Source organism: Fulmarus glacialis, unplaced genomic scaffold (assembly GCF_000690835.1).
Source record: "Fulmarus glacialis isolate BGI_N327 unplaced genomic scaffold, ASM69083v1 scaffold37085, whole genome shotgun sequence".
Classification (NCBI taxonomy): Eukaryota; Metazoa; Chordata; class Aves; order Procellariiformes; family Procellariidae; genus Fulmarus; species Fulmarus glacialis.
Window position 1 is genome coordinate 21,069 of NW_009213023.1, and position 22,401 is coordinate 43,469.

General features: G+C 37.3%; 1 protein-coding gene across 1 annotated transcript in view; it reads right to left on the reverse strand.

The window, feature by feature from the left end:
- The window catches only part of BMP5 (bone morphogenetic protein 5), a gene marked incomplete at its 3' end in the record, with an annotated part of 39,270 nt that extends 19,953 nt beyond the window's left edge, over positions 1-19,317 (reverse strand). The window contains exon 1 of the mRNA XM_009578064.1: positions 18,749-19,317. Within this exon, the coding sequence (XP_009576359.1) occupies positions 18,749-19,232 (484 nt within the window). The remainder of the gene's footprint in view (positions 1-18,748) is intronic.
- Between the last annotated feature and the right edge of the window lie 3,084 nt (positions 19,318-22,401).

Here is a 22,401-nt window from a genome sequence, read left to right on the forward strand (position 1 = left end):
GGTGGGGGACAGTCTCTCAAATATTTTTATTTCAGATGCGAGAGCTTTTCAACACTGGCAGCCCGAAAAATACAGGTTAAGATTTTTAAGCATTCAGTTCTTCCAGAGTGTTCTCATGTCATTCCAGCTCTGCTCAGTTCATCTGCCAAAATGCATCTCTGTGGGACCGATCACTGCATCTAAATACCGGTTGACCAGAAAATCAGGAAGTCCTTTTTTAATCATTGGAGAAATATAATTTTTTCTAAGTAAAAATAACTGGAGTATTACGGTTGATGCTGATTACAACAAAATTCTTCATTTGCTCTCATTGATCAGGATTCTTAGCATCAACTTTTTAAAATATTATTTTTATACCACCTGAAACTAATATATTCAGCACTATGGTTACATCAGACAAATCATGGCTCAAGGGAATATCACAAACACCTGTGTGTGAGATGGGAAAGAATGATATTTTCCACCCATGTGGCAAACTGATGAAATATTCATACTGTATTAACACTAAGCCCAACTCTAAGAAGAATGAAGACAAGTTTACACCAAAAAGATATTTTGGAAAAGGGGTCATCTTTTACACCAAGAGAAAATATCATGCACTATTTTTCCTTAACAAAAGTATTTGTCTTCTGGAAAAAAAAATACAAAGTACATATATGGACGGATAGTATAATAAGTAATTGGTATTTTACCAATTCAGCTATAAACGTCTGATTAACTGTTGGCTGAGCTTAAAAAGTGTAAAAAGTGCTAGCAATGAGTTTAGGTCATAGTGCATGAGGGACTATTAGACGTGCTCTTTCATTAGTGATTAGCTCCCCACTGACATGTGCTTTGCTTTTCCTGAGGAGGTTGCTATGTGGTGACAGGGAAAGTGAAAGCTGCTTTGGCAAACCGGGGAACAAACCAAAGATATGTTGTAATAAGCTGATTTTACAATGTGAGATCCCAGGATCCCAACTGGATTCACAAATAGTGAAGCCTCACTAATCGACTTAATGTCACTGTTTAACTACTAAATATACATGCCAAGGCAAAACGAAAAGTTACAGACCGTGTAACTATAAGGGGCCATTTACACTAATCTCACCGATTTTCACTGTTTGACTCTGAATTCTTTGTATAAGCACTAAGTAAACTAGTCAGTTTTAATCACTTCAAGGTGATAAAGGTTACAGTAAGCTGATACACTACAAACGACACTCGTTTACATCTTGAATATAATGAAATGATAGTTTATCTACAGTGAACACTTGTGGTTATCTGACAAAAACAGGTCAAAGGTTCCAGGCGTTTTCTCCTGAAATTACTCAGTGCTGCCTCAAATGACTGATAATTGAAAGCAGAGGCTGGAAATATCAAATGTGGTAGGTGACAGATAAGCAACAGATTAATGCAAGTACTCTGTTACAGGACACTAAAAGGTCAGAGGCCCTAGGAATTAGCTATTGTGCTACTGTGAAAAGACAGACATCAAATAGCTGTTTACCTCATTCTTGCTCTTCTCTCCAACATTCAAATTCTAGAAACACATTTTCTCTTCCACGATTAGACTGTTTAAACTGACTCACTTTCTACAAAATAAGGCAACGAATGTTTTGTAGGGCACGTGGATAGGAGAAAAGATGCGGTCCTAGAGCAGAACGAAAGATTTTTTTAAAAAAAAAACAGCTATGCTAGGTGTAAATATTTTAATGAAGTGCATCAGAGAGAAGTTAAGAAGCACATTCATCAGAACATGAATCTCAGTTGAGGAGACTAGATAACAGATATTTTAAAGCTTTGTAATTTCGTTTAGGCTTTTACACTGTAGAAAATGAACATTAACTTTAGAAACTTAGATTAAGCTTTCCTAAAGTGATTATTAAAAACAAAATAATAGCAGATAATGTAAATATTTGTCTAAGCTTTAATAGGTTTAACCTGTTTTATAGAATGGTAAGAATCCTAATCCGGACTCAGGAAACCTATTTTGAGTTAGACACTGAAATTGATAAAAATAGTCACCTGTCCTTAAAGGATTGTTTCGGACACCAGAGGCGGCCGCCTGATACAGTCAGTGGAGAGACACTTCTGTTTGTTAAGGGTCAACTGTCTTGCACCAGCCAGTAAGAAGAACAGAGTTTATCTACATTTCCCCTTTAGTCATCTGCAGCTCCAGAGAATAGGACTAAGAGATAGCCCTTGCTCAGTCAGAGGACATTTCAATCCCTATCAGCTGCTTTCGATGACCGTGTCCTAACTGCCAGGATGCTGAGCAGCGCGGCAGTGGGACATCCTGGGCCACTGCACAGAAGATGTGCAGGAGTTGGGAGTCAAAATGAGAACGAAGTAAGTTTTTGTTCCCACATCTGATTTTTTTTCATTCATTTGATATTAGGCATTTACTAGATAATCATTCAGCTGAGTGTTTTAACTACAAAGCTTCAGAGTCATATGCCCACTTGCTTGTTCTCCATTTAGTACCAAGACTTCTGCATTTCTTTTTACCCATTTTCATCAGCAGAGCGAGGGAGGGCTGGTGCCCCCCTGACTATTCTGTAGCCAGTAGTAAAGGAAAGAGGGTGATTTAGGCTTAATAACCCTTCGTTTCCCTCCTCATCTCCTTCCCCAGTCTGAGGTGGGAAAATACATTGCACAGGCTTCAGTCATGTGTCTCGGGGATCTGAACCAGGATCTTTTGGGAACTCGTCTCCAATCAAAATGGATCAGCTCATACTCAAAGCCCACAAGCAGGCATATAAGGATCCCTTACGTCAAAAATATAGGCAGAGGTTGAAAATAGGTGTCCCCAAAATTACATTCCACACATATCTTATCTTAAACACGAAACTCTTTGTCAGAATCTTAATCCAAATTCTGATCCCCTTCCGACTGAGGCAAAACTATTTCCGTAATCAGTGAGAATTTTGCTTAATTAGGGAGGGTAAGTCTGCAGAAACTTTACTTTTTTTCATTGCAACAGTTCTGTTTCTTAAGAACTGCTTTATTGCAGTACTGTATATTTGAGTTTCTCTGTATTTATTACTATTAGACTGCTTGTATTTAAAGTAATTATAGATTTACAGATGTGGTTTTGAAAGAATGATGTAAATTGCTCTTACATAAAATATACTTTCTTATTAAAACACAAAGCAGAAAGCTTGATAGGTCATATTCTGAAGCAAGTTACACTGCTGAAGATTTAGAGTTATTTCACTAATTTTTTTATTTTCAGTCAGTTATTGACATCAATGAGCAACATTTGGCTATTTTGCTTACTAAATTAGGGACAGTTTGAAATTGTTTGATGAAATACTGTGCAGTTAGTGGCAGTTTCAATAAATAAAAAATCATCTATTGTTTATTGAATCCAGACTTTTAATGGTAGAATATCCCTTCCATAATTGCACAGGTTACTGAACTGTATGAATTGCAAAGTAATTCAAGTCAAGATAAAGTCAATGAGAAAACCTTCAGTGACTGCAACAGAATCTAGAGCAAGAATGAAAAGGAAAAGCATAATTAAAAAAAAATAAAAATAATACATTGCCTAGACTTTTTTCAGGCACATATTGGTTTTCTTTCTTTATCCCTCATAGAAGAAATATATTTCATATCCAATATCCCATAGTTTATAAAAAAAAAAAGTTAGAATATTCATGTGTCTTACCCAAGCATTTAGCATTACATCTTCTTTTGAGAATGACCAGGAAAGCACTGTTCTATTATTAAAATTTTAAGTTTTTAATTTTGCTGTTGTAGCCAATAAGATCTGATAGATTCTTACCAATTAACAAAATATACATTTGAAAAAGTAAAAATAGTTTGAAACACTAAATTATTATTAAGGCGGACTTTGAAATTATGTGATTTCTACTTTCTAATCCCCTGAAAACAGACATGCAAGGTATTCAACTTTAGTAAGTGGCAGGCAGCAACTAGGCAAATAATGGAAGTTACAAAAACATGGTGGAATGTAAGTGAATATGTAAAAGGATAAATTTCTTTTTTTTTCATTAATTATTTGAAGAATTGGAGCTCAGTTAGTAATTAAAATCTTTCAGCATTCACCCTGAGCAGGAACGAGTTCCCAGGAATTGTATAACAGTGCCTGCCAGCAAATTTTATAAGCACAGACCTAAAGAAATGCCTCGACCGAAGAGGCATAACTGAGCTCAGCTCTCTCACACATAATCTCCCAGGTGTCCTGTACACTGTCAGATTACCTGTGATGCCTTCTTGTAACTTCACACTGAAATATGGGATAAAATAGATGTTTTAATGAGATTGCCGGTCTTCATTCAATAGCCAATGTTTTGTTGAAAAATTCATTGGTAAACATGTGTTATTCATTCAGTTTACTCTTCTCTGTATCTTCCAAGTCAAATGCACTTGCTCAACAAGTCAAAACAAGTGCTACGCTGCAGCTGCTCCAATAATAATTAAATGCTGGAAGACTTTCAGTTGTTGATACAGAATAAGTGGAAAAGCAACACCCTGCTTTTCTTATGCTGGTTTGATCCTGGCCAATGCAACAGTAGGAATAAGCAACTAGAAAAAAGAGATTGAATTTTGGAAGTGAACAGAATTATGAGCGTCTAAATCTGGGTATTATCGTGATCCGAATATAAAAGATAGTTGACAAAGTGATCCCTCAAAATCTAATTTTTCTTCTGGTTTCGACAGTATAATGCACTGTATCTTTCAACCTCCCAAATACAAAACTTTCACTCCAGCTGTAACACGAAGCACAACAAAAAGTGCATGGCATATATGTGCTTTTTAGTTCCACTAACAGTGGTGGAATGAATGTCAGCTGAATCGTCTTCCATAAATTTTAAAGTTGAAAGTCCAGCTGATCACAACTCTAGGATTAACAGTAACAGGTCACATTTGGACCTATTTCGTTCTGTCAGTAGTAATGTGTGCCAAAAGAGAGAAGCATCACAACCTAGGGTCTGGGAGGAGGCAATGAAGAAAAAATCACGTGCAGTTTGTTATTTTGAATGTAACAAGTATGGACCCTCTGATTTCTTCATTGTTTTAAGTCACACTATATTACAAAGGCACTCCAATCACAAATACCTATTTTAAAAATGCATATCCACTAGGTTTTCGGTTGTGTTCATTTTCATCAGTGATAAATAAATCTTTACTTGAAAGAATAGAACAGATCAGAGAAAAGATCACTGTATTATGTAGTTCTGAGCTAATACATAGATAAATTAGCTAATCCTTACACCACCATGCCTGAGGTTGTTAATTTTGTCTGCATTTTCAATTATGTCTATTTTGCCTAGGCTTTGGCAAAGCCAGTACGTTCTGATACCGTCTATCAATAGACTCCCATTTTTTCTCATATTTAATTTTGTTTTTCTCTAATCACAGATCGCCACAAAGAAAACTAACAATTATTCCCAGGTTTCTGACTGTGTGTGAAAGTCAGGATGTCAGATCAACACAACCTCAAGGTTAACAAATGACAGAAAAAAAGATCCCTCTTGGGTTCAGCTGCAACTGAATAGGAACAAAAGTTATACCTCTGGGATGCAATGGTCAGAAAATAGGTGTAAGTTATAACTGTTTTGACACTGTAAAAGTATACAGATGGAACATAACTTCTGAGAAGGGTGAAAGGGCATATATCATCATAGGGCAACTGGCAGGGGAGTAAAAGCTAAACATTAAAGCCCATTCTATCTTCCCACATCTCGTTAGTTCCTGCTCATGTTAACCCTCTGCTCACTTCCACCCAGAGGTGGCAAGTCATTCAGCCATTTACCATTCACACATGTCGTATAATAAACTCCATCCGTTTCCCACTGTGGAATTTGTCAGAAAAGCTTCCATGGAAGTTGTGTCCACGTGCCAAACTGGATAGGACCGGAGAGGCACTATTTTCTGCTTACCCTGTGCTCACATCTGAGTATTTTAATATTACTCATACCTATTAACACTGACCAAACGTTCCATAAAAAACAGTCCAGCTGTAACAATGATGAGGCAGGAAACACTCAAGAACATCTCATTTAGAGAGGAGAAAAATGCTTTACTATATATAATAAATTAAAAATTATTTTGATATGCTATATTATAGATAGGGTATTAAATACATTTGCAAAAAATAGCTGATCACAGGCCATGTGCTTAGCTAGTATCTCAGCATGGCTCAAATGAATTCAGAGTTCCTCAGATTTATACTTTGTGGGCACAAGGGTATACTGGGCTAATCGCTGTACTAACTGAGTCATCACCTTAAAAATTAAAAACGTAAAGAGATTGGAATTTCATCTTATAGAAATTGTTAGCCCTCGTTCTGAAGGTTTGCCCTGTGCATGCTTGCTATTGGCCAACACCAAGGACCCACCTAGGAGAGCCTAAGCAGTGGTGCTGAGAAACAGAGTTATGGGGCCAGAAGCACAGCAGGGACGGGCCCTCCCAGACGTTACACCTGGGGGCAAACAGGAGGAAGATGAGGAGGAAGAGCAGCCAGGAGACTGGGCAGCGGTGGTGAGGACAGCAGGTTTTAATAGCCAGTTTGGGAGCTGGCTGTGATTTTAACAGTTTGTTATACTGATTCAAACCTCACCCTCTCCTCTGCAGCTCTGGTAGTCTAATCTGGTCATGATTTATTCTCGCAAAGAGAGATTATTTCACTCACATATAACCCCCCATATGGAATAAGTCCCCTCAACAAGAAGGAACTTTTTTATTCCTGAAAGAACTTAAATCTTACCAAAGTTAATGAACATTTTGACCCTCTTTCAAGGCAGAAACTCACTGACTGTTAGTGAATTAAAAGATCTCTGGGTTGGCCATCCAGCATTACACCTGCACTGCCAGAAGAAAGGAAAAGCAGTCTTCACAAAAGCTCCTGGTAACATGACAAGAGGTGGTGATCCCTCACAGTAGGTTACTTTGGACAGACTTGGGGAGAGATACCAGAAGTCTCAAAATTACATAGAAAGCAAAAAAAAAAATTTCCAAAGTGGAAAGAAAAAGCATGACACTTTGAGCACACAGAACTGTTCATCCAACAATTGTCTGAGCAAAACCATCACTCCACTCCAAAAAAAAGTAGGAATGATTGATGTCAATGTACAAGACGAGTAAAATCCCCCTTCTCTGTAACCACTCTATCACAGAGTCACATAACGGCTGAGGGGTTGGAAGGGACCTCAGCAGGTCATCTGCTCCAACCCCCCTGCTCAGGCAGGGCCACCTAGAGCTGGTTGCCCAGGACTGTGGACATGCTTGTATCATTCCTGCATTTTCACTGTTATTCCACCTGGGACTGCATTTCTTATATTCTTCGCCAAGTTACTTACAAACACAACACCCTGGCTGATTGTAGAGGTATCTACATCTCTAGAACAGCAAAGATGATCTCCTGAAACTCGTATTACATGTTGTAATACTGGCTTCTCACCACTCCTAATTGTTGAGCTGATGTGTCTCAGACAAAATTTGGGTGTCTTTCTGACCAGAGGGTAAGAATGAGCAGGGAGTGGGAACCTGACCACTAACATAGTGCTTTTATTTAAAATATATTTACTTAAACTAATTTTTTTTCTATATATAAAAATTCATCTCCTTGTAAATGTGATCTCATTATGATATACAGCCTCAGTAAACATGATTATTAATTCAATAGCTTAAGAAGTGATGGAAAAAAAATATTACTTTTTAAAGACCCATAGTCAATAGCTATAAGATGACATTAACAAAGGAGCACACCAAGGAATCAAAGAAAAGAAAAAACTTTATTCTGAAATAATACCTAATTTTAAACTACTTTGATAAACAATACTATATTGTGTCACATTACACATACCTCTCAAAATTCTGAAAAATAAACCAGCCCTCCCTGAAAGTCACCATATTTAATTGTATGATTTCAGTTATACGTACTACTGCTTAACACCAAAGAGGATTTAAACATTACAATCTTTTGAATACCTTACTATGATATTCAGCAAATTCCGTGTTTTATTTTTTAGCATATAAGCTTGTAACTTAAATCAACATGTAAAAAACATTTAACTATGTAAATGCAATTGTGTGTAGTTGAACTGTGGGTTTAACCTTTGCTACCTGAAAGACTTAGTACAGGCTTTTACCTTTCACAATACTGTTCAGTTCATGGTGATAATCATGGGCAGTACTGTGTCAGCCTAGAGTCTCACAGCACAGCACTAAGTAATTTGTCTTTTTTATCTAGAATATGACTCGTGCTGGATGATAAACCGTTTACAATAATGCCATAATTCTGTGTAGTTTGCTACTACAGACAGTTAATTCTTCATGGCACTTCATTCTCCAATAAGTTTAATTATCAGTGTTTTAATAAAATAAAATTGAAAGTGTATGCTTTGGCCTTGTGATCCTTAAAGTCTTGGGACTAGATTTTCACTTGGTATTGTTTGATAGCTTCTATTCCTTTTTGTCTTCATTCATTTTGGGTAATCAAGTTTACTATAATCTCGTCAATCAAGCTTGTGGAAGTGAGCTATGTAACAATAACAATAGAGGAAGCATATACATATATCTCATCTTTAGTGAGAAGAGAATCAATATGGTCAACCCCATGTGTTTCAAAAGCCATCAGCTATATGAAAAGCATTATAAAATAAAAAGTGTTTGAAGTTGCTTGCTGAGCCTCTAGAGTGCCCATTTGCAAGAACTGCATCTGTTTCTGAATGTTGATTTGTTTTCATTTTTGTTTTTCTACAACTACAGGGGATAATTGCTGCTCTTTAATGAAATCTTAGATGTGCCCATAAATCATCAATGCACAGAAAATCTCATAGCAAATATTACACAAGGCTCAAAAAGCTCATGGGAACTGGCAATTCTAGGGAAGCATAAGGAACTCTGAAGTTTTGGAAAACCACAGAGAGATCACTTGTGGCAACAGAGGCTTGTCTCTTTATATCATCATATGTGAACTTCAGCCCTTACAGTACTGTTGATAGGTTTCTCCTCTCAGTCCTTCCTTGATCTCTTTGGAGGAAGCTCCAAGCTGAAAACCAGAGAGGAGAAGCCCTTCTCAGAACAAAGAAAATTGTGTGATTTTATTCTCAGAAGTACCAAGGATCCTAAATGGAAAAGGACTGGTTTAAGGATCCAATTTTGCAATCAACTGGACAAGGCACAGCGCTTATTGACCTAACTACGAGATTGCTCAGCACCTCATACCACTGAATTCTGCTGCCGTTTTAGTCTTCAGCTCTTTGGAGCAGATCCATAAACTCTCCTCCTTATTTCAAAATGTTACAACAGGATGCAATTAAGTACAATTAACAAGGAGGTCAAACGGTCATCTGATAAACACTGGCCCAAACAGGCAGCTTGAAAGGTCAGGGCTGCTAAAGCCACATAGTATTGATGGGAAAGAATATTATGATTTAAGGGGGAAAAAATCCCAATGACTAAAACTGAAGAAATTTACATGTTTTCTATATTACATACACAAAGCCATGCACACAGACCGATACGCATGCACACATGCCGCAGAGAGGCACAAATCTATATTCTGAGAACAAGAGCTAAATTAGCCATACATCCTCTCCCCGTTGCACCAGATCTCAAATCTCAGTTTTGGTGCTTTAATTCCAGTGTTTCTTTCTCTTTTTCGTTGTTTTGTAAAACTGTCTGTTTTAAGAATAGTAAATAGACTTGTTGCTCTTATAGAAGGGTTTTTTTTAGCCATTTCTAAAATAACGCTTGAAATCACCATGAGGAAACTCAAGGTGTTGTGAGGCTCTTAGGAGCAAGGCATTTTACAGCGCACAGCCAGAGGAAAAAGAGGCTTCACAAGAAGAAAGCTATTCCAGTACTCTGCAAGGTCAAAGAACGAGAGAGCACAGAAGTGAAAATGAACACACAAGTATTTGCCCATCCTCATTTTATGGATTGGAAAACAGAAGTACACTGTTTTCATTCTCTATCTGAAGCTTTTCAGGTTTTTTCTATTTGGCTGCTCAGACATTTCACTCTCCAGCTTTCAGGTTTAGGCTAGGCTGGGGCCAGGACGGACTCACTGCAAAACATTTGCACACATTTCATGTACGAGGCAGCAAGGTAACCTGGTCAGGAGTAGCAGATTAACCTTCGGGATCACTAGCATGTTATGACTTGTAGTTATTGACAGATACCCCAGCTGAGGTAACCTTGGGAACAACCTTCCCAAAGCTATATTCCAAAAAAACCACAAAGACTACAGCTGTCATGGGGTTGTATGCTGGGCTTGCTCTGGCTCCTACGGCTTTATCATCCACACTACTGTTTGCCCACTCTTTTGATTTCTCAGCTAACATTTTTGCAAACCGTGCCACTAGAATCCCATGGTTCCAGGCACCAGGTGCCATCAGGTGCCATCCGCCTGCTGCTCCAAAATCAGACTTACAAATCATTCAGTGTCCCTGCTCTTTCCTCTTCTGTAGTCTAGGTTTGCCAGGACAGAATTTAACACCTCTACCTCCAGAACTGATGATAACCATATCGTAAAAGTCCAACACAGTATCTTTTTGAAATTATTTTGCAGTACCTTATAGTTGAATACCCCACTTATATTTCCCCCTCACTTTTAAAAAAGAGATGTTTTAAATTCATATGCCTAGACAAATTGTTATTAATTTATAATAATTACTCTGGATTATGGGAACAGCTTTTCCAGATAATATGAATATAATTTCATTAATTTGACTACAGTCAAATACATGAGAATTAGAACAACAATAATTTCATTTAATAGACACAGTCTACAAAGGGATAGAATCACAGAATCACTGAGGTTGGAAAAGACTCTTAGGTTCTCATGGGGTCTGAATGGGTAATATTGCTAAGTCAGTTAAAGATAAACCTAGTAGAAATTTCAGCTATTCAAATTCCTACCTCCTCCTGATTCTCCTCCAAAAAGAGAGTTGGGTGGAATTTTGCTTCTGCAAAGCCACTAGTTGTCAGCTGTGGATATATACCACGTACCAGCACTAGCTGTCCTGATTAGTTTTCTAGGCTCTACCTCAGTAAAAATTGTTGTCTCAGTTTGCCCTGAACTGCAGTGGGAAAAAAAGTAAAGCCAGGTTCCAGCAAGGTACCACACATGCCATTGAGTTGTATAATAGCGGTCGATAAAGCCAAGCTCTCAATCTATTGCACCCGAGCAGTTGCCCCAAAAAAGTTGGGAACTAAACATTTAGATTCACCTTTCGGAGCATCTCTCAATAATAGTGGGAAGTTTCTGAGAGGAGAGCTGAGCTGTAAGACCTCTCCTTTCCTACTTGTTTTACAGTCATTTTTTGTATAGAAACAAATTCATAATTCAGTACAAAACACAAACCAGCTCCTGCTTGGTGTACCCCACCCACAAACTTAAATGATGTAGTTGTCAGGGTTGACAAGTTCTGCCTGCTGTAGCATTTCTGTGTTTTATAGGAAATTTTAACCAGGGGTGTTATTTTAAGAGATGAGCAAATGGGGAAACCCCATGGCCTAGCTAATAAAATATGAACTTTAGGTGCAATGGAGCACTCATAAATATGACTCAGAACAAGGGGATTCATTGTTTCTCCCGACCTCTTTTAGCTGCTCCTCTGATCTCAACCTCTCTGTGTGCGTCATGGCAGCCCTCATCCTTTAACCTGCGGTTTTTAAAAGCTAGCTTCTACGTTATTTATGGCTGCAAATGTTAGTAGCCCATCTGTGTACTCCCTGCACACACATACTGAAGACGGGGGGGAGCTGCATTTTATTTTGCAAGGACAAAAAATTTTGCCTGGGGATCCAAGTGCCTAGGGATGTTGAGGTAGTTGCTCTACCACGAGGGATTGAGAAGAAAACTGCTCCCTTCACCTGCAAGGCTTACTAGGAGAAGACACCCATACCTGGACTCATTTCTCTTTCATTTGCACATTATCTGTCTTTGTTCTTTGCCCTTTCTCTGTCTGCATGCACCTTCTTCCTACCATGATGAACTTCCCTCCGGTTTTGTACCTCTACCGGCATGGGAAATGCTCTCAGTGCTACAACATCACGCCCCGTGTGAGGCACAGAGGAGCGGGACTAACTCTCCCAGTTAGTAATACCAGTTCCTGTAAAGGCTGTTTCTCTGTCGTGAACCTTTCCCATGCCCAGCAGGTCTGTGTCCAGCCCCACATGTTGGCTGTTGCCTACTGAGAAGAGGAGGGCTGTCCTCCCTGTAAAGCTTGGCCTTGTGCTTTGCCATTATTCTCCCATGCCTGCTCTCATTCCTTCCCTCTCCATCTCCCGCGCTGTTGCCTAGTCTCACCACTTCTCCGCCTTTAATCCCTTCTGCAGCCAAATGCCACTGACATAAAATTAAAGTTCAGTGACCCTGCCTAGACGGCGGGGGTTAGAGACAAGGGAAAGGACGAGTAGGAGAGGATGGGGAAAAGTGTGGGAAATAATTATAAAGTCTGGTAGCAGCCAGACCTCTCCTGCAGCCCTGGGGAGCCTTTCTTTAGCTGGAGGCTGCAATTGGCACTTCATAAACTGTTCATTCTCAGCTATGTGGAAACACCAGATGACACCTAGAATGATCAGACTGTAATCAATCAATTTTCTGCAGAGCTATATTAGCTTGTGAGCCTATGAAAGCAAGCTGAAAGGAACCGCTGTGGCTAAAAAGACAAGAAAAAGGAACTGCCCATGTCATAATTACCTCCATAACTCAGGCAGTAAGTAGGCAGGTAGCCATGGTAAAATTCTTTGCATAATTTAACATTCAGAGAAAATAACAGGAGCAATAAGTGTGGGAGATCACGTATGTGCCGATGTTGACCTGTTATCTAAGCAAACAACCCGGGGTTTAGGAAGAGAACCAAGAAGCTCTCTGTCCACTCCATGGCAGGCAGACTCCTCCCCTAATACCCTCCACACAAACCAGAAGCCTTCCTCTTTCTCTTTCATGCCTAGCCAGAGTCACTGCAGGATTGTGTTTTCCTGGGAAAATATGTACTGTACAATACATACAATCCCCACAACCCCACCCAAAGTCTGTGTTTAGTCTGGAAAGGAGCACTTTCTAAAGAAGAAGCGGAACTGGGTCAGCCGTTCTTCCCAATGGGAAAAATATTAATAATAATATATACTTATATATATCCATACATATATATAGCTTTTCACCATGCACGTCTGACCATCTGCTAAATCAGTTTCTCTTCAGTTATCTGCAATTTCTTTCAAATCTGTCGGCAAGGAAAGTCAGACAGTTTTATACCCCAGTTAATGGAGAGCTTGACATTTTTTTGGCTGGGTAGATACAATAATTTACTTGGATTTAAAGTGTTAACTTTGGCAAAAAAATTAATTGACAGTTATAAAAACATTATTTTGTTAGATGATATTTATGGATCACACACAAACCTATTTTGAGGTAGAGCTATATAGTTCATAAGGTTCATGTAACATGAGAGATTTCAAAGGAAATATAAAATATTTCTATATAAAACAACAAATGTAGTGTAATTCCAAAAAGGAATATGAAGAATATTTCTTGCTCAAAATCAGGAACAATCCCTAACAACCTGCTCTGTCATCGCACAGAAATTGGTTAAAACTGCCCATTGAATTGTAAGGATTGGGTGAGGATTTTTAGGGAATGTCATCCCACGGGTAAAGTCCTTTTATTCTAGAAATAAACTAACCTATTTTGCAAAAAGCTGTCTTAATATTTAATTTGATAATAGAAAATTATTTCATCAATAATAGTTATTTCTAATGCCTGATTGCCTACCTAGGTCACAACAAATTAGTTCAGCTCACTGATTGGGTGACAAAAATTTTATTAAGGGAAAAAAATCTTAGGATTTCAAGATGCCAAATGAGGTCTACTTTGGGTGAAGAGTAAATGAGACCACTTGATCTAATTTGCTTTAAATTTTATGTAAAAGAGTGAAAAATGCTATCTTATTGACTTTGGGTTGCCATTCAAAAAAACTTTACAGCTGTTTTCTCATTTTTTCTCAGTATTGATCCAATTCCACAATTAAAGACGTGGGGTCTATTTGTTGTTTAACAGGTTTTATCTCTGTAATAGCATCCCTCTGTTCAAGGCAAGATAATAGCACTATTTCTGTCACTTCAGTTAAGGCTGTGTCAATATTTTCATTAGAAGCCAGCATTTTACGGACTAAAACTGTACCACAGCCAAGGAAATTCATGTAAGGTTAAAATTAAGACAGCAACATCTGAAATCCAGTGGAAAAGAAAGAAAGAAAGTGTGCTCATTCCTAAGCTTTGAGGAGAGAAGTTAATGATCGTGAGGCCTTTTTGCATGTATCCTTCAAACCCAGCTCCCCTTCCACAGCTCCTGGCATTTTATAGCTTAGCACTCCATATCCCTCGCTGATGATATGTTAGCTGTGAGTGGAAGGTTGTAGAAACTGAATTAGTTTAATTTAAGAAACTAGCTACTATATACGCTCAAGGTCTGATTGCAGTTAGGAATCCTTTCTTTTTCATGTGTAACGAAAATATATTTGTACAGGTATTCGGTGTGGATTGATGTACTGTAGGTTTCTCAAAGTAGTTGTATAAAAGTTGTTCTCTGCCATGTTAGCATTCTCTGATGAACACAATGGGCTGTAAATCTTGTGAATTTATGTATTTGCTTAGTGATTCAGGTTTTAAAGAAGAACAGTGTACAAACTTGGGGTAGAGAAGCTGGAGAAACATGAACAGTCATCTGTGCCTCAAACAGGCAAAATTTCCATTGATTTCAGGGTCTGATTTAAGAACTGATCACAGCACATGTGGTTAGAGAATTATTATAATTAAGATTGCGGAATCACATTGCATGTGAAGAACAAAAGTTGTCTTTCTGGGGTGTATCAGTTACTTTAAAAATCTCCATAATATTTTATCATTCTTTAAATTAGCATGGGTAGGTCAGGGTCACAAATTTTATAGTGATCTTCACATTTAAGTTTTTGAAATTAATTTTATATGCTAAGAAAGAAAACATAACAGAAAACCACAAAACTTGTATATATTTGTCCCCTATCTTATAGAATGTTCATATCAAATCATAGGAAAATATGGAGAAAGAAAACAGAGTTGCTTAGCAAATGCAGCAATCTGTTTAGAGAAAAATTTGCAGATGTGTTGTAAGCAAATGAAAATACAGACCATTAGAATTGCATGAGAAGGAACACTTAAGTGCAGTGGATTTAATGATCACTTTGATGCTAATGGAAAATTCAGTCCTTGAAATGTTTAAATGTAGTTTATAAAAGTGCTGCTGTTTCTCCAAGCCTCAGTCATGTACATATCTTTTTATTCAATCCCCCTCTTTTGGTGAGAGGTGAAGAGTGGGAACACTAACATTTATCTTAAAAAAGTCCTTCCTTAACTGAATTTTGAGTGAGCAGAAAAGTGAGTAGGACTACATGAGTATTATTTGTCTGTTCTCTGAGGAACAGGGTATCCTATATATGTCATTTTGGGAGACCGGCCAAAAAGAAGATGCCAGAACTCTAAACAGTCCGGGCTTTGCAACAATATAATAAAATATAACAACAGGATAAAAAAACACCCAGTGAGGAAAACAAAGTCCTGAACTTTTAGGTGATATAATCAGGTCTTTGAAAACCCCAGTGTATTTAGTGGAGGATTTATTCTTTTACTGCTGGACCAACCCCAGTTAACTCTTCTGTTACACTCATCAATATTTATGGAGAGCTGCCAACGCACACAGCCTTATACAAAATACAGGACAAGACATAGTCTCTGTCTTGTCGTATCTTTCAAGAAAGAAAAAGATGGAAATTCTGGTTCAAATTCCAGTATAAGGAGCAGGTGTTTACAATTTTAACTTCAGGAGAAGTAAATGCAGTCTTGTTTTTCTCCCTGGTTGATTGACAGAATTATAATTGCAGTTCCCTTGATGATTATTTTTTAAATTTGTTTTTGAAAGTGAGGTATTTGCAACTCTGACAGGTTGATTTTTATCAAAATCAGCATATATGTTTCAATTTTTATTCTTTAATGTAAAATTATTTGTCCTTGTCTATTTTTTTACTTTACTTTTTAATCTTATTCAGCCCTTTCAATCTTATGCTTAATAATTTCTATCCAACATCTCAGCTACGTATTTCTTGTTTTAATATATGTCTTAAGTTATTATAACTGGCTGCAACTATATACAAAAGTTTCAATTTAAAATATCATGATGATTAATAAAGCTTTATAATTACACCTTTTGTAATTAATGGTGTGCAAGTATGAACATGGTGAACACAATTTCCAGAGCAGATTAATTTGATGCAAGTTGGCTGAGGCTTCAAATCTAAAACCAGTTGAGTTATTACTGTGCTGCATCAGCATATATTGATTTTAAGGTACAGTGTTAGCATTCACTTATCACTGCATATTTTTCCCCATTGTACATTAAAAGTGCTTGCCCTCATCCGAAACGATCTCATACTGCATAAATCATATAAAATGGTTACCTGTTTCCCTGATTTATTTCATTTTTATGTTAATTATACTGGAACATAGGATTGTTTAATAAAAATGTTGAAGCTAATCTATATTGGTCATCAATATTTCTTACGCACGTTACACGGTGGAATGTGTGATAAACCACAATATCCAACATGTATGGAAGGGCATTTAAAGTGAATTAGGATTTAGACTCACTTAGAGCTGAGACACATTTTAATTTTACAGAGGCCAAACAAAATCGGGTATTTACACAGTATTTTTTTATAAGTTAACGTTGTCTATTAATCATAATCACTAGAAAAATAAAGCATCTCACCCTCAGTTTTCACAGTTCAGAAACATAATATACGCTTTAGCTTCTCAAAATGACTTTCTTAAGGCAACACTGGCTTCCCAACAAAATGAGGCAAATATTAGAAAATTCCCAGTCAAGGTAAGACACTCAGTGCAAACTTGCGTTCTTCCAGAGAGGGTTTTTGTCTGGAGAAGCGCAGCAGGATCGGGCTAGGACATATCTGACACCGAGCCTTCAAAGACTTCTACTCATGCACTGCAAGAAATCCTCTTGAAATCAAAGACGTTTCGTGAAATCAAAGGCTCGGTCCCGTGTAAATAGTCCTCAGGGCCATTGATGAAATGGTCTGTGACATATTTACTGAGGGTATTTCTCAGGACACACAAGGAAGATTTTTGCAGGATCAGGGCCTTGGCTAATGCTTAGGAGATCAGAGCATTTCCTATTTTCCTTTATGACATTGCCATTTTAAATTCAGCTGACTCCAGATATTCTGGGTAACTCGAGGCATACAATGATAACTTTAAAGTAATACACAGACAATATGTAACTCTTTCTTAAGGATGAGGAACACATTTTCAAATAACAGAAATTTCATTTTTTTCTAATCTGCTATTTCAGGAACAAGAGCAACAAGCAAATGTTTTTAGAGTTGTGGACATATGTTACTCTAAAGGAAAAAGATCTCAGAATTGAACACCTCCTGATCTGCCAAATAATTAATGAAAAGTAATTTTATTATTACGACAACTAAACTCCAGGGTGCCATTTTCCTAGAAATTCGAGTTGTTGAGGATTTTAGTGTTTGAAAACATTTTTAATCCTGCAGCGAGGATTAACGACCTGATAGACATAAAAGGTGCAGAATGTATGTGATAATCTGAAGGTATTTTGGAATATGCGCTGTAGTTTAAAAAGTTTCCACAGAAAGTATTATCCTGGAAAGCAAGAGTTCATCAGATTTTGTACCAGCTTATTGAGAAACTTCAAGATTTCAATTAAATCTCTTGCTATTCAGATCAAATGAGAAGGGTTTTTTTAAGCTAGCTTTATGAGTCCTGCAGCATTTAAAATACTTATAAAAATAGTAAATACATTTCATGAATTATTTGCAGCTTTCTTAATGAGATTTAAGTTGCCTTCTATTAAAGAAATCTGTAACTGCTTTTTCAACCACAACGTAACTGGTAAGCATGTTTATTATACTCAGAAGCCAATATAATTTAGTTTTATCAGTTTTTGTGTCTGAATTGATATCATTTTCAAAAGCATTCTTTGCTTGCATGTTTCTGGTGTTTAATACTCTACTTGTTATTTAATTTATTTATGACACAGAAAATAAGAACCATTGCAGACTCTGAGCACCATGGCAGTATAATAAAACACAGTCTGTGGTTATTAAATAGAAATAACAAAGAAACAGCAACAGATTATTTAAAATCCAGCCATCCAGCTGAAAAGATAATAAAACTCTGACTCTTACCAACAGAAAAAAACCCTAAACAACCTAAGAAATCTTTTTTCTTTTCTTTTTTTTTTTTTTTTTTGGAAATGGCTTAGCTTTTCCCTTTTCATAACATTCTAGGCTTTAAAATATTAACAACTGATGTTTGTTCATGTCTGAGCTTTAAGCAAAACAGTGAGGGAAATAACCGAGCAATAGGCATAAGTGTTTGATTTTTTGAGATTTTAAAAAAAAAAAGGAGTTAGTTGGCCTGAGGCTAGAATTTTCATTACATCAATGAAAGAAAGAAAACAGAAGCCAGCAGAGGGGAGTTATAGAAACTGACTTTATATAAACAGTGAGAAAAATCTTTTTCCATGGCCACCTACAACGTAGCTACTTTACCATCAGTACGACTTTTCTTTTACCAGTGGCATAGCAGCCTGGCCCCAATCCTGCTGTTTTAGAACAGGTTACCGTCTGGCCGAGAGGTTTGCCCCTCACAAGATCAGGCTAACAGTTTGTCAAAGAGAGCAGAAACAAAAAATTTTTCCACATACCTAAATTGACAAAGCTCATGACCATGTCAGCATCATTCAGAAAGTTGGTGTCGTGCAGGCTGGCTAAGGGAGGATTCTGTGTGGTCAGGGGGGTCATGCGAGATAATTGTATTCTCCGCGAATATCCATTTGGAGAGGCAGGGTATCCTTTCCGTATCCCTCTGCTCTCCCCTGCCATTGATCCCTTTAGTGAATACTCCAGCTCCTCCGTATCCTCTTCATTTGTCATGGCATTATACAGGTCCAGCATGAAGAGGGGTGCAGAAGAAGCCTGCTTTCCTGGTGAAAATGGTCTGGGTCTGTGAGGTAAACCCAGGATAGAGAGAATCTCTCTCTGAATCTCCCTTCTCTCATGGTTCCGCAGTCTCCTGTAAATAAAACTCGAATGGACATGATTGTCTCCTAAACCTCCCTGTGCGTGACCCACCAGAACCCAGCAATTCCAGAGCAAGCCCATGAAAGCTTTGAGCGCAGTTAGGTTCATCTTTGAAAAGAAAAAGAACAAGGAAAAAAAAAAATCAAAAAAAATCTTTTCTCCTACTTGTTCTGAGTTCCTATGAGGTCTGCTTTCCCAGTGGCTGAAAAACAAAATTTACCTATTCTTCATGTCAATGTCATCTCTAAACGTAACATCTTTGGTGATTTCTCTCCCCCCACCCTGTTTAAATATTATGGAATGTGTCAGGTTGCAGTTATTTCTAAGAAAGCTGAAATTCAGACTTCCAATTTTCCACTGTTGTTATCGTTTTTTCTGCATTTATGGAGCAGAAGACCAGTATTTTGTCAGCTGACCTAGGCATTCCTATATAAACCTTAGATAACCAGGTCTTTGGTGGGGAGCTGTATTAGCAAGAGCTGTTCTTCTGACACATTGTAGTTCCCAGAGTTATCTTCCCTCGTTATTCTGAGTTCTTCGTACACCTTGCGCTCTTCCCAAGATAAAATCCTGAGTCACAGATTTGTCTTGATCTGTACCTTGGTGGTGTAACACATATTTGTCCAGCAGCCTGGTGATAACTTTAACATCTTTTGAATCGCTTGAGTGTAAAGTAATTCTACAGCATGTACTAATCAAATTAATGTGTTGCCATGAATTTACTCGCAAAAAAAACCTTCTGTAAATCCATTCAACCCTTTTCAGCTTCTGAACAGTTATTTCCAACTCTAGCAGGCACAAATATAACAGCTCTCTTCAAGAGAGATCTAAAGACTAATGTAAGCACAACCCTGCTGGGAAAGAAGAGGCTTCTCATTGTAATTTGAAACGGGTATAGCAAAAAAGTCCTTAACCCTTCTCTTGCCAGACAGAGCTTTAAACCTCTCCCCCCCCAATTTACAGTAATATACCTGATTTTGGCTATCGGCTGGTTTTTTCCTAACAGTTTGCAGAATCAATTTTAACTTTAACAATTTTAGGATATATAGATAGCTAAAGGCATGGGGTAATGTGGAAGCTCTTGTGAGTCTCCTTATGAGTCTCTAGTTTAGTAAACTTGAATAGGAAACTCTCATAACAGACTAAAATAACATCTCATTAATTCAAGAAATGTTTATATTTGAGGTAAGTTTAGCAAAAAAAAGTTGACCTTTTTAATAAACCCTGTAGGAAATTTTGTCAGTGAGGCTTGGTTCACTCTTTTCTAAAAATGTCGGGAATGCAATCTGAATGAAAACAAATTTATTCAGCAAGCGAGATTTCAAGTTGTGCATAGCCAATGGTGTAATTATGGTTATAGTCACAACTTTCATAAACTGTAATTTGCAATGATAATTTATTCAAAGTACATTTTGACTCATAAATCGCTATACCACATTTCCCAGTAAATATCAAAAGCTAAGATTTAATCCCACAACCTATTATTAACTGCAGAAAGAAACAGCTTAACTGAAGAAATAAGAAATATTAAATAGATTTTAAAGCTGCTGCCATGAAGTTAAAGTTTGGCTTAGAATTGTATGACAGCCAGCAACTGGTGTTTTCCTCTCACTAAAACAAAATCGCAGTGTTAGGTTTCATATTGCTCAGATTATTGGTGGTCATTTTCCCCACTCCTATAATTTGCCTTCGGTCTTGAGGAGACTTTCCTTTGATGAAGGGGAGAAAAAAAGGACAAAAAAGGTTAATACGGGACGCTGAGGAAAAAAACAGGTATATAAAACGCATCCCGTCGGGTTTTCCCTTACATGACTAGCACCTACTCAGCAAATCACACAGTTCTTGAGTAAACTTGGGAGTGTGACAGCAAGTATAGTCACACCCTAAGAAGCCAGGAACAATTTATCTAGTATATTAAGCACAAACGAGCTTTTCTCATATAATGTGAGTCCTAGTCTACATTTACAGTCTAGTCCAGCTATCATTAAAATATAGTTGATTCTCTCCCATAAATCAGCACACGTAATAGACAATGCTTCTACCAAGGAAGGATTTATTTCATACTAGACCTGCTGAATTAACACTAAAATTAATTATGAAGCTATTTAGCAAAGGTTCTGTTCCCAGCAGAAGAGCAGTCAGAATCAGAATATGCTTTCTTTCCTCACTGAGGTTTTCCCTCAAAATCCATTTGTTATATGAAAAGTATTATTTCCTGGGTTTGTTTTGCTTTCACTTGTCCCTCTCAGACAGTTGTAATGATACATGAGACTTTACCATACATGTGTCTTTTTTGAATTTGGCCATCATGTATCCTGCAACAAGGCTTAGTTCTCTTTTCCAGTAATATATTTCCTTTTTTTCCCTAAGCATTCATAAAAGCCAGTGGATTGATTGCTCAGAGGATTTAAGTCCTCAGCCTATCAGTACGTCCAGCAATAGAAACTTCCTATATTATCCCACTAGAGTGTCTGGAGTCTTCTCCCACTTAAAAAGCCAAAAAAGGCCTCAAGTTTGAGGATGCTTTTATGCTGTAAACAATTTTCCAGACAGAAACTGAGTAAGAAAACATATAAACTAGTAATCATATGTTTGATGAAAACTGCTCCTGTTATTTTCAGACGGAGCCACAACCAACCATGTAACCTAAATACAAAGGATTTATTTTACATTAACCTACCCTGCACTGAGGTACCAAACATCCTTGACTAGAACAGGAAAATAAAAATAAAAATCGTTTTCATTAATATAAAGACAATGTCCTTTTGTAATAAACCCGTGTCCCATAAACAATCATTGTTAACATGGATATCTCATACTTGGGAGATATAGCCAGGTCTAAAAATGAAAACCTTTGCTAAAGAAATGAAAGGGATTTGTAATAGCTGATAGGTCCCATTTCATATTTCCAATATGAATCCATTTACTTCTAAAGAAAAAATACCACATACAATTTCAGCATGTCAAGATATTTTATTTGATAATATATAAAAATAGATTGGCACAGATATCTGGATGTAGTTTAGGTTAGGGTTCAGTTTCAAAGTCACCTTTGATCTAGGTTTCAAATTTTACAACAAAAAATTATTCCGAGCTGTTTGCATAATACTGAAACTTAAAAGAAATGCCATGTTCACGCCATTTTTAGATGCACTCAAATCTAAATAACAGTTGAGGTCGGTGTAAAGTATTGACCCAAAATCAAAACCAGGGATTTGAACATGATGCCCCAGAGATTCCAGTTTTACCCTGCATCTAAAACTGAAATATTGAAATA